The sequence below is a fragment of the Lutra lutra genome, chromosome 8 (genome assembly GCF_902655055.1).
Source record: "Lutra lutra chromosome 8, mLutLut1.2, whole genome shotgun sequence".
Classification (NCBI taxonomy): Eukaryota; Metazoa; Chordata; class Mammalia; order Carnivora; family Mustelidae; genus Lutra; species Lutra lutra.
The window spans coordinates 69,573,364-69,586,897 of record NC_062285.1 but is presented as its reverse complement, the minus strand read 5'-3'; the positions used below and the strand labels follow the sequence as shown (position 1 = coordinate 69,586,897).

The window sequence follows — 13,534 nt, the reverse complement described above, 5'->3', positions numbered from 1 at the left end:
ATGCAACATTAAGTATGGTGCCATATTTATTGGCAGAGAATTCAGAGAAGTAGAAAAGGTGAATGGGCTGGAGTTTCCAAATGAGAAAAGGTGAAAGCATAGGAACTTTTGGTTGGGGACTGGCGAGGTAAGGTAGAGAAAAGATCACTGGAGAAAAGGGGTCAACACTGGGAGGCCAGAGTGATGAATATAAATGGATTGCCTTCGGGGCAGAGCCTCTGAAGTTATTCCTTGCAATGGCAAACTTGATGAGTAGGATCTATCTCAAATTTACAATGTCTCTGGATAGTTAAAAAGAATCCATTATATGACATTCATCGTATTATATCTTGGTAAGACTAAGAGTTAATGAATTATACAGATATTAGATTAGGTACCAAGATAATCAGGTTTAAAACTGCTCAAACTCTGGTTTGATTACATATATATGCATAACCATTGCTTTACCACTATCTATTTACTTATCTTTCTGACTGGATATCTCTGACTCACTTTTGCTATAGAGATCTTACTCTCTTATTGTGTCTTAATATCTCAAAATAAAGTGACCCACTTCTAAAAAACTAAGACAACTCTCATCAGAAAACAGAATAAGCCAAAAAATGTGATTCTTCAGAAACTTAGTAAAGCAGAACTTTACTATATAGTCTTTATATCCAGACCATAGCATTTGAATTCTCGGAGGCCTGTAAAATATGTTAGATCTAATTGCCTACTACCTATGCAGACAGAAAAGATCACACAGAAAAGCCCAGAGCAGTTGGCATGCTCTCAATTTCCATCACCACTACCTTGATATTCTTATCTGTTCTGTATCATTTTTAAAAATTTTAAAATTCTAGTTCTTTGGTTTTCAAAATGTACAAATATATGATTTCCTATAATTAATAAAAAAATTATAATTTAGGGGTCCCTGAGTGGCTCAGTGGGTTAAGCTTCTGCCTTCAGCTCAGGTCATGATCTCAGGGTCCTAGGATTGAGTCCTGCTTCGGGCTCTCTGCTCAGCAGGGAGCCTGCTTCCCCCTCTCTCTCTGCCTACTTGTGATCTCCGTCTGTCAAATAAATATTTTTTAAAAAGTTACAATTTAGTTCATTGGTGTTCTAAACCTTTTCTTTCTTTATTTGGTTGCTTCCCATTACTGCTAGAACACAGACCACATTTATGGCATCATTCCATAAAGAGGGGGAATAAAACTCAAATTTGCAACTCTTATTCAAAAAAAGTTGAGGAGGGGCGCCTGGGTGGTTCAGTGGGTTAAAGCCTCTGCCTTCGGCTTGGGTCACTATCCCAGGGTCCTGGTATCGAGCCCTGTGTCAGGCTCTCAGCTCGGCAGGGAGCCTGCTTCCTCCTCTTTCTATGCCTGCTTCTCTGCCTACTTGTGATCTCTGTCAAATAAATAAATAAAATCTTAAAAAAAAAAAGTTGAGGAAAACTGGGTCTAGGATAAAAATTTGGAATTATCTTTAAAGTTAACCTATTTATCCTCTTCATAATGGTATTACAGTTGACCCTTAAATAAAGAGGGGATTGGGGCACTACCCTGAGTTGAAAATCTCCATATAACTTTTGGCTCCCTAAAAGTTTAACTTTATTTATATTTCGTTTTTAATTTTTTAAACAGATTTTATTTATTTATATGCAAAAGACAGAAATCAAGTGGGGAGAGGGGCAGGTGGAGAGACATTAGCAGACTCCCTGCTGAGTGTGGAGCCCTACATGCGGCTCAGTCCTAGGATCCTGAGATCATGATCTGAGCTGAGATCAAAATTCAGACGCCTAATTGACTGAGTCACCCAAGTGTCCCCAAAACTTAACTATTAATAGCCTACTGCTGACCAGAAGCCTTGCCAATAACATAACCACTTGGTTAACACATATTTGTATATGTATTAAATACTATCTTTTTACAATAAAGTAATCTAGAGAAAATACAGTTTTTAAGTAAATCATAAAAAGAAAATACATTTAGAGTACTTACTGTACTATTAAAAAATCCACATATAAGTGGATCTGCAAAGTTGAATCCTACGTTGTTCAAGGATCAGCTCTAGTGTTATAACAGGGCATAATTCTGATTTTTGTAACAAGGGGCCAAATTAACAATGACTTACACAAGGGAGAACTTTATTTCTCAGTGTAATTAACTGTGTGATTAATTGTCCCAACATAAGCAGGCCAGGGCATACACATCAGCTTCAAGGTGTCTAGAATCCTGGTTTCTTCAATTTGTTTTGCTATTCAAAGGTTTTTGCCTTTTCCTTAAAGTCCAAGAAGGCAAGTTAACCATGTCTACATTCCAGGCAGTTGAGTGGCAGAATAACAAGGGAAAGGGAAGGTGAGAGTATGTACTTTTATTTTAAGGGCACAGCCTGGAGGTAGTACATATCATTGCTGCTAACCTGCTGGTGGTGAGACTGATTGACTGACTGATTGATTTTTAAAGATTTTATTCATTTATTTGTCAGAGAAAGAGAGAGAGCAAGCAGGGGGAGTGGCAGGCAGAGGGAGAAGCAGGCTTCCGGCTGAGCAAGGAGCCTGATGCAGGGCTCCATCCCAGGACCCCAGGATCATGACCTGAACTGAAAGCAGACATTTAACTGACTGAGGTACCCAGGCACCCCCTGATGGTTGGATTTAGTCACGTGGTTGCACCAAACCAAAAAGAAAGCTCAGAAAAGTTGTCATCTTTAAATTTAAAAAATTTTAAATTTATTTTAATGCTGCCACATACCTAACTAAAAATAAAGGATTCTGATACTGTGAAATGAAAGAGGAAAATGAATACTAGGAAACAACTAGCAGTCTCTTTTTCATCTATCAATCCAATACATAATAAACATATCATCCTTGCAACAGTGTTTCTTTAATTTCCACTTAACTGTATTGACTTTTGCGTTTTTCTTGAATTTCAGTAAACATAAACAACTTTATGTTAATACTATACTTAATTGATTGTAAAATGCACATTTTAAAAGATTTTCATTTTCTGAAATTAGAATATAACTTAGTATCAATGGCTTGTTACAATCACTAATAGCCAGGAAGTAAGTGTGTCATAATTTATTCTGAGTATGTGCTAAAGCAAAAGCATCAATGTTGGAAGTCACAGAAAGTGAAGTCTTAGTGGCTTGAAAGAAAACAGTAGAGAAAACGTGAAGCCTACCCCTAACCTTACAAGCCAAACTTTTATTGGGGATGGAGGGTGAAGGCAGTGAGTCAAGTGAGCTTGCCAACATTGCTAACATTGCACATAACTGTACAAGTAGCTTAGAGCACAACGCCAATGGCCTTTGTATCTTTTATGAATTCTTTTAAGGCATTCTTGATGTCATAGATCCCAATAATGAGTGCAAACAAAGGTATCACCAATTTTGAATCAAAAACCCATTCAGAAGAACCACACTCAATTTTATTTTATTTTCTTTTAAAGATTTTATTTATTTATTTGACACAGAGAGAGAGAGAGATCACAAGTAGGCAGAGAGGCAGGCAGATTGAGAGAGAGAGAGAAGCAGGCTCCTTGCCGAGCAGAGAGTGCTATATGGGGCTCAAACAAAGGACCCTGGGATCATGACCTGAGCTGAAGGCAGAGGCTTTAACCCACTGAGCCACCCAGGCGCCCCGAACCACACTCAATTTTAATTTAAAATTATTTTAACCCATTTATATGTTTTCCTTTTTATGTTTGTGCAACAGTGATATAATTTTAAAAATTTATGAGGAAGTGGAGATGCAACATGGGGGGTTAAGGGGGTAGGAGAAGAATAAATGAAACAAGATGGGATTGGGAGGGAGACAAACCATAAGTGACCCTTAATTTCACAAAACAAACTGAGGGTTGCTGGGGGGAGGGGGGTTGGGAGAAGGGGGGTGGGGTTATGGACATTGGGGAGGGTATGTGCTATGGTGAATGCTGTGAAGTGTGTAAACCTGGCGATTCACAGACCTGTACCCCTGGAGATAAAAATATATTATATGTTTATAAAAAATGTTTATATTTTTATAAAATATGTTATATGTTTATATTTTTATAAAAAAATATAAAAAAATATATAAAAATATATAAAATATATTATATGTTTATATTTTTATAAAAAAGAAAAATAAATAAATAAATATGATATAAAAAATTTATGTCAGTTTTAAAAGAAGTCTTTACATAAGTATGAAGCAAAAATTCTGTGTGATAAGAAGGCATTAAGCCACAATTTAACAACATTCTTTTTCCTTTTTGGTATCATTTAAATACTGGTGTCTCTTATCAATAGCATCTTAGATTCAATCAAATATGGTATCAAATATGGTACTAAATACAGTATAAAAGTATCCAAATGTATAAAAATTCTTTACATATGTTCATAATTGAGTAATTTATAAACTGTGACTATCTTCTACATTTATAATAACTTGAACTATACATACTGTTTAATTAATGGTATGAGTACATTTTAACATCTGGCATAGTGGCTTTCACAAAAGTGTTCAATAAATATTTGTTGAATAAAAGCATAATGCTAACACTATCTCTTGGATAGAGTAACAACTCATACTGTAACATATTAGGAATGATAATATGCTTCTTGATAGTTTTGTCAATTATTCCTATAAATATGACTACTGAAATAGAATGAAAGGAATAATAAAGACTATAAATAGTAGTCCTCATTGTTTGATTAAAATAATTCTGCAGGATGAACAAATTGACATTTACAAGGTTTCTTCAATTGACTGTAATGTCTCTATTCAATAACAATATTAAAGAGAACATCCTAACATACCTCAGAATCCACCTGGATTAAAAAAAAAGTTAATACCAGTCCCCCCACCTCCATCATTCTACCCTTCTAGCTCTGAGGCATCACAGCACAATTTCATGATTATATAGTCATGTGATGTGTGTGTGTAGATATACACACACACACACACGGAGTTTTATTTTCTGATAGTCTTACGTAAGCCTCGTTAATGTCAGCTCTTACAGCTTCAGTAGTCAATTAGAATATTTAACATTATAAGGAAAAAGAAAATGAGTTTGTTATATAATAACAAGAAACCATCTCTTGGGGTGACTGGATGGCTCAGTCGGTTAGGCATCTGCCTTCAGCTCAGTCATGATCCCAGGATCAAGCCCCACATTGGGCTCCCTGCCCAGCCGGGAACCTGCTTCTCCCTCTGCCTGCTGTGGCCCCTGCTTGTGTTCTCTCTCTCTCTGACAATTAAATAAACAAAATCTTAAAAAAAAAAAAGAAAAAAAAGAAGCCATCTCTTCGGTTAGGGATTCTGTTTCTAAACTTGGCCAGTGTTGGATATTCAACCAACAGAAAAAATTGGTATTGTACAAATTAGAAACAAGCAAAATAATTTACTAAACTTTACTAATAACACTTCCTATTAGGGGGTCTAGTTTTCTTTGACATTATAGCACTGCTAATAATGATATATACAGATGGTTGATAACTTACATCAAATACCCAAAATATGGCAGGAAAATAAAGCAAAATTTTTAATGTATTATTTTTTTCTAATTACAAAGTAATAAAAATAATTTAACTGACAATTTCATATCTGTTTTCATTACAGGCTTACTTATGGACATACAAAAGGAGCTATATTTGTAATTACATGAGCTGAAAGTTGTGCATTTTGGACACACTAAAATCTTTTACATGATTTTACTGTTCAAATAAATTAGTTATATTTAGCTAAGAATTCATGAATAAACACTCTAGTACACTTAATTACAAATGCATTCATGTACTCAAGTAAGGAAAATGAAGAATGTTGTGTCTTATACTTGTATAACAATACATCTAACAAAAAGAAATCTGGGGATTTGGGTCATAATTACACACTGAGAAATCTTATTAATACTGGCACCTGGGTGGCTCAGTTAAGTATCTGACTCTTGATTTTGACTCTTTATTTAGGCTCATCTCATGATCTCAGGGTTTTGGGATGGAGCCCAGCATCAGGCTCTGTGCTCAGCGGGGAGTCTGCCCCTCTCTCTCTCCTTTTCCCTCTGCCCCTTGCCCTGTTCACGCATGCTGGGTCTCTAAAATAAATAAATAAATCTTTAAAAAAATTACCAATATGGCACTAATTATAGCCAATGGTATTATTATAGATAAGAGCCTATCCTTACAAGCATTTGTTCCAGTGCTCTATAGCACCAAGAATGTGTCTCCCAGGAAATCTTCCTATTCCTACTTTTTGGTGAACCTAGGATAGGATCTAAGGAGTCCTGGGTTCTTATCCTAGTTGCATCATTAAATAGCTGTGATTTGAGGGGACGTTGCTAATTTTTCCTGCCTTTGTTTTTGCCACTGCAAAATGATGATTTCTAATTCTAAGTGGTATGACTAATAGGCATTTGAATAATGATATTATTTTTTCCCATGCTATTTTCTACTTCAGCAAACAGGCTTTCTTTACTATTAAAAATTGATATTTTAAGTGGATAGTCCCATTTTTCTAGAACTTCAATAAAGTCAATAGTTTTATTATGCAACACTTAAAAATTTAGCCACTGGATGTTAGCCTTTCCTGAACACACTCCAGGGAAACTCAGTGGACATCCATATGGGGTTCAGTTGCCTTTTCATTAGTATCTTGCTCATGTTCTAGGTTTTAAATGCCTCAAATGCTTTAATTTCTGCAATTTTCATAAACTACATATTTTGCATGCCTATCTACCTGGATTCTGTATTGGACACTGGAGACATGAAGACACAAGTATATATAATATAGTTTCAGAGGAATTTGGAAATTATTAAATAGCACCCATCATTTTACAAATAAAGAAACTGGTTTCTTGAGGATAAATTTATTAATTCATTTATTCTTTCTTTCATTTCTTCAACAAATATTTGTTGAGACTCTAGTAGGAGCCACAGATTTTTCTAGGTACTAAGGATAAGACAGTAGAGAAACCACTGCTCTCAAAGAGCTTGTATTCTACTGACTTAATGTACATATCAGGAAGCACACAATTATATTTGCAAAATATAGATAATTTTGTCATTAGAGATTCCAATAAACATTTGTGATGTTTATCTTCTACCAGCATTTCGTAAAAATGAAATCTTATAAGTGAATGCAAGTGCATTCCATTTGTTTTTTGCATAAAACAATGTAACAATGATGATTAGCTTTTAAAGAAAAGAGACTTGAATGAAATGGGCAGCTATAGACCTTGTATATAGACCTTGTAAGAACCATATTTCAGAGATCTACAGCTCATATAAAGAGAAAATACAGATCTTAATTTGTTTCAAGAAAAAAAAAAAGATTAAAGCAAAAAAAGGTCCAGTCAGTATTGCCAAAATATTGATATCTCAGAATTAACAAAAATACATGTTTGCTGAGACTGACTTGGCCTTTGAAGGTAGTTGTTCATTTCCCTTTGGAGCAAATGAGACCAAGCACAATATGTATTGATGATCATGTAAAAAAGACTAGAAATAGAAGGTGGCCGTTTTTCACTGGAATGACTGTGGAAGAAGGAAAAAAATCCTCTCACACATTCTTCTTCATATTGGCATATCTGAATTCATTATGGTTCAATTACTCTTTCTCAGACCTATTAGTCTTAAGGAAAAATTTCCTCTATATTTCTAAATTGTAACTCTTTTTTTTTTTTTTAAGATTTTATTTATTTGACAGAGAGAGAGAGATCACAAGTAGGCAGAGAGAGGAGGAAGCAGGCTCCCCGCTGAGCAGAGAGCCCGATGCGGGCCTCGATCCCAGGACCCTGAGATCATGACCTGAGCTGAAGGCAGAGGCTTTAACCCACTGAGCCACCCAGGCGCCCTAAATTGTAACTCTTTATACAACCATTAGAATGTACAAAACTCAGTGGTGTAGTGATATAAGAATTATGAATTGATTGAGTAGTCATCTGCTTTGTGTCTGTAGAGAAAACCTATGAAACACCCTTATTCATTTTAAGTCCTTATCATAGACTTAAAATGCTTTAATCTCAGAGGACAATCATGACATACTTTTAAAATTTTACTTAGCCATCTCTTCTATTAGTCAAGTAACTTTAAGGAAATTTTTTGATAGACCTCCTTATCTCCACATCTAAAAAAATTGAGGAACACATGTATGAATTTAGAAAAATTTGTTTAAACTTTTTTTAGAATTTTTAGTCCCAAATTGAAAGTTAAAAATGCAAAGTTAAAACAATGATGAATTAAATGTTTATTTAAAATAGGTCTATACAATTAGGATATGACTGAGTGCTTCACTGGGTTTGATTATTTATGATTTATGAGGTCTGCCTTTTAAGCAACATAGTTTCCTAAAACCTCATAAACATTTGGATATGGAGTAGCAGTTAAAGACTGACCAGCAATGAACCCAAATGCAGTTCAAAAACTATTATGTATCTTATTTACAGTATATCTGAAAAATAACATTTTAGGTGGCTATATTGTTTTGTATTTTCCCTAAGCATTCTAGTATTAAATCATGTTGTACATGGAGATGAACTTAGTGGGTGACATGTCCATGGGGAGAGGGGAGTATCAGTGGTAAAAAGAGGGCAAAAATTTGATTTTCTAAAAACTGCACGTGATCAACTTTCTAGTGAAGGGGTAATGTTGACATCAATAATGTCTCTAACAAACTATTCCAAGAAAGTATACTAACTAGTGTTGGCAGATTCAATCTACATCTTCATAAATTTTTATGAAAACATGGCATTGGTCTACTTGATTGGTAGATCCTTAATGCCAGTAACATTGCTGCTGCTTCTGCTACTGCTGTTATACTAAAAAGGATGTTTTTATTGGCATCTGAAAAACCAGTAGGAGCATATCTTATTTATATACCTGATTTATTAGTTCTTTAATGTAGAATGGCTTTAATTGGGATTACTGGAATTTCTCCCCTTCTACTCCTATGTGCAGGAATCTAAAAATACACTCAATCTGGAAGCTTGCAATTGTCACAGCAACCTTTGAATAACTGACACCATATGGGCAGTGCTGATTAACATGCAAAGTAAATAACCACTGTACCAATCAATGTCAATGTCCTCCTACCAATAATGTGTTTCCCATTAAACAAACAGTGAGAAGAAGGATCACCTATAAGAAGTGTTTTTATTTAGGGACTTATAATAAAGGGCACATGTTCATAAGTTATAAGAAAATGAACAATGTGAAGCTGAGTGGCTAATTAATACAAAGATTCAGTAAATAATAGCTGAATCCATTTCACCATTATCGATTGGTGTTGGGAGTTGATTTGTGGGTTAAAGTATTCTATTTCTGATTGTTCCATAGATTTACAAATAGAATATGTAAAGTAATCTTAGACATCTTTATATCTAATATACAACCTAATAGAATGTCTTCTTTAGTGGTAGCCACTCAAAATATATTCATATATTAAATCAAATACCCCATTTGGATAGTATATTTATTTCACTGAACAGGAGAAAAATATCCATGTAATTGTTTTAGGCTAGTTTTTCCCCACTTTTTTCTATCCAAGCGTCCAAAAATTCCAACAGGAATGAGGACTACAACTACTTCCTGTATTGCTTAGAACAAGCCCAAACCCTTTCTGCAATTCGTATACTGTGTTATACCTTAAGTTTATATGGTTGTGTACTTAGAAAGATTTATAAGCTAGTAATTGGTTTCCAACCTTCACAAATCGTCCTCATTACCAGACACTCTGAGACCCAGGAAACCACTACTTGGTGTGTGATCACAAACAGTTGGATCACAGCATCAACTGTTAAATGACCAAATTATAGGTCTTTAAGTTTAAATACTCTAATTTCTTTCACCACCCCCTCCTCTGAGTCTTATCTTTAGCATGTATATTGCTAAAGACAGTTCAGAAGACTTTATCCAATAGCACCACAGAGGACTTCTAAGGTCACACTATTTTGAGGGTTTATCTCATCCTTAGCAACCAAACGCAGGACTCGCATATACACAGTATTCACCAGTCCCTTCCACTAATAGTTTTTTCATACATTCCTAGGAATTGACACCCACTGAACAAGAGATAAAGACTTGTGTTTGTATATTTGCAAAATGTCTAAGTTTCCAGCATGTGGACAGCACCAATTATATGTATCATTCTGCTCCAAGTAGCAGAATCTCTGCAGACAGAAAGAAGCTTCCCTTGGTTTCTGGGGCCATGACCAGAAAATATGAAAACACCAAAGATACTCCGTTTACGAAATGGTATGTAAATAAACCACATCTCTCCACCCCCCGCAACACACTCCATTTCCTTTCCCTTTTCTTCAGCGGTGGTGGTGGGCAGGAGAGAGTCGCTAACAGTGTCCTCCTGACCGCCTTCCCAGGCTTTCAGTAGTTGTGCTCCACTCGCGTCGAGCGGTCCAGCTCTTACTTGTTGCCCTGGCTACCCTCAACCCACGAAGCCCCTCCGGGAGAGAACAATGACAGGAGAGCAAAGAGAGGGAAACGAGACCCACATTAGGAATGGCAATCTTCCAGCCGGATGCCCAAAATCCTGAAACCAGTGTTTGTCTCCCAAAGCAACAAGTGACCCTCGCAAGGGACTCTTGAAATCACGCGGCCCGCAACTCTGGAGTCCCTTTCATTCGTGTGAACAGCACAACAGGCTGCACAAACCAAACATTGCGCAGGTGGTTAAAACCCTACCCAAACGTGACCAAACAGTAGTTCTGATACGGTTCCCCCCACTCCCCGAGAAAAACCTGTCGCCTGAGGCTACTTTCCACCTGCAGATTTCTGACGGTCGATGTCCTTCTCCATCCCACCCCATTTTTTTTTTTTTTTTACAAGTTTCCTGAACGGAGAGGGAGAATGCCCGTGTGTTTGGGTGTGTATGAGGGCATGTGTGCGGGAAGAATTTATAAATTTTTTTGTCCTTCCGCTTTATCTGTGACCAGAGCCTTAGTTGCCGCCTGAAAAAAAAATGGGATCAATAAGCCCTGCTGTTTTGCCAACGTTCAAAAAGCCCTACAAAATCATACTTAATAAAGGGACTTGGACACTGTCAAAAGCTCGACAGGTTGCAGCCCCTAGTTACCCCTCCTGGGAACCTTTCCGCTCCCGGAATCCAAGGCAGCCCCATTTGCAAGGCGCTTCTTCACTTCCAAGCGGGGATTCTCGGGTCCGGCCTCTTACCCAAGCTCGCGACCCGCGACTGGCGAGATGAGAGAGCGCAGCGCTAGTCCCGCGGGCGAGCGGCTCCCGCGGGCAGCGCTGGGTAAGCGGGCTGGGCGCAGCCGCCCGCGCTCGCCTCGCCACCCCGGAAGGGAGCCCGCAGGCGTGGGAGAGCGGCGGAGTGGAGGTGCGGGAGCCGGGGAGCAAGTAGGGACGGCGCGGCGGGCAACGAGCAGACTAGGGAAGTGGAAGAAGCCGGGCAGGTGGAGACGAGGACGCCAAACCCGAACAGCCCACGCTCGAAGTCTCCAGGAGCTGCGCGGAAGAAGGAGCAAGGTAGGAAGGCGCGGCATCCCACAGACGCCTGGCGCCGCGCGGGGTTCCGGCTGGGCGCGCGGAAGCGAGAGGAGCCCTTCCCGGTTACCTGTGCTGCTTCCGCCCTGGCTGCCCCTGTCCCGGGGGAAGATGCCCGAGCACTTCTCCCACTCCACCTGGCCCGCGAAGCACAGCTCGGTGACGATGTGCAGCGCCTTCTGGCACAGGCTGCTCACTCCGTCCTCCTTGTGGAAACTCATTGTTTGGCCTCTTACTCCCCACTCAGCCGTCCCTTTCCCCTTCCCGTTACCTCTAGGCTGGCCCCTCGGGCGCCCTAAGCCATCGCCCGCCCGCGGGGAAATGGGCGGGAGAGTGCGCTGCTCAGAGACGGCAACTCTTAGGAGCCGCAAGTTAGCCCCATGGCAGGAGTGGAGGGCGCCGGGGAAGGCGGAGAGGCTGGGGCTGGAACCCGCGCGAGGCTTGCGGCGGCGAGGTTTGCGCCAGTTCTCCCGCCGTGCCAGCCAGTCGAGGGGAGCTGGAGAGAGAGACCCGGCATGGAGTGCGGGGGGGTGAGGCGGGGGGAGACGTAAAAAAGCCTAAGCCCCCGGCTCGCTAGACCGCCCCCCTCCTCTTCCAAGCGTGTTTGTGCTTCTGGCCGGTGCCTGGCGGCGGCGCGTCCAATCGCAGCCCGGCGCGGGCCTGGACGACCCGTGGCGGTACCCGCAGCGCCCCCTCCCCGCCGAGCTGGGGATGGAGTTGGCCCCGGAGCACGCGCGGCCCAGAGCCCGTGGTGGGGTCCCTGGTTAGGCTTCGGGTACTGGATGCAGCGGGGCGGGGATTAGAGAAATCTCCGTTTTCTCCGTACTTTTCCCAGCCTCGGTCCGCCCCCACCCGAACCTCAGTCCTCTACCTCTCCAACTTTGCTACACATGTGTGCTGCTCTCTCTGGTTTCTCGGGTTTTACTTTTCTGAAAAGTCATTTCAAGTGAATATAAACTGAATAAGTTAAATTACAAAAATGAACAGATGAATAATCAAGCCAGACGTGAATACAGAAAAGAAAGATGTGCCTGGAAAGCATGTTTAAAGTGATTTCTAATGATGATGATTTTAGAGACAAAATTTAATCCGAGAGTTCTTTTTATTGCTATCACTGAAATTCACAGTAACATAAATTCCTATTTAGCCAGTTCAGTTTTTTTTTATGCAGAAATTCTTTAGTCAGATTTTAATTTGTTGCCTTTGATTTTTTTCTTTCTTTAAACTCTGTTAGGTATTGCGCAAAACGAAATGTTGCTTGTATTAATATTCACTGTCGACTGATCCGTAATGGGCAATTAAGAATGCACAACTTGTCTTCTTTATCACTTTTGCACGTAAATACTGAATATAATAAGGCATGAGTGTTAAAGGGGAGGGGAATGAAGTTCAAATCTGTCTGTCTCTCTCTCTCTCTCTCTCACACACACACCCCTGTGTTTAACCTTGAAATTGCTTTCAGGTCCTTCTTTCAATCTGTAAAAGGAAGGGCTGGGCCTCTCCTGTTCTTCTAATTCTCTGATGCAAATGGGTGAAAAGCACTCATGGAGCTACAACTACAAAATAATGTTAGTGTGTGCCGCAAGGTTACAGTAAATGGATTTATATTGTTCTTAAATTGTTTTGAGACACAGTTTGATACCCTCTTATAACCTAAAGATTTATTTAAACTTTATTAGGTGGGGATCTTTATTTTTGAAGTGGAATATCAGGACTTTGTTAGTGTATTCACACTAGTAGAGTAAGTAATCTTATTTTAACTGCTAGGCAGTTTATGATAAATTATTTCCTGTGTAAGGACACTATGGTAAATTTACTATAAATACTAGGCCTAGCATCCAAGTAGCTAAGCATTCATTAGTTGAATCATTTTGACCTGATTCATAGGACAATTGGTATAACCAGGACTATTTTTATCATGAATCAAGACAAACTAAACTCTGTAGGCTTTGTTTTTTTGTTTTTATGCATATTGATTTGAATGGTTTTTAGATAAGATTGACTATTTTGAAATAATTTCACTGTCAAAAATATTAAATATCTACTGTATCTTTGAAAC

The 13,534-nt window shown here is 39.0% G+C and overlaps 1 protein-coding gene across 1 annotated transcript in view; it reads right to left on the bottom strand.

Moving 5' to 3' along the window:
- The window catches only part of SYT10 (synaptotagmin 10), a 68,864-nt gene extending 56,826 nt beyond the window's left edge, over positions 1-12,038 (bottom strand). Inside the window, exon 1 of the mRNA XM_047743116.1 lies at positions 11,546-12,038. Coding sequence (XP_047599072.1) covers positions 11,546-11,696 — 151 coding nt within the window. The 5' untranslated portion in view covers positions 11,697-12,038. The remainder of the gene's footprint in view (positions 1-11,545) is intronic.
- Positions 12,039-13,534: the final 1,496 nt, after the last annotated feature.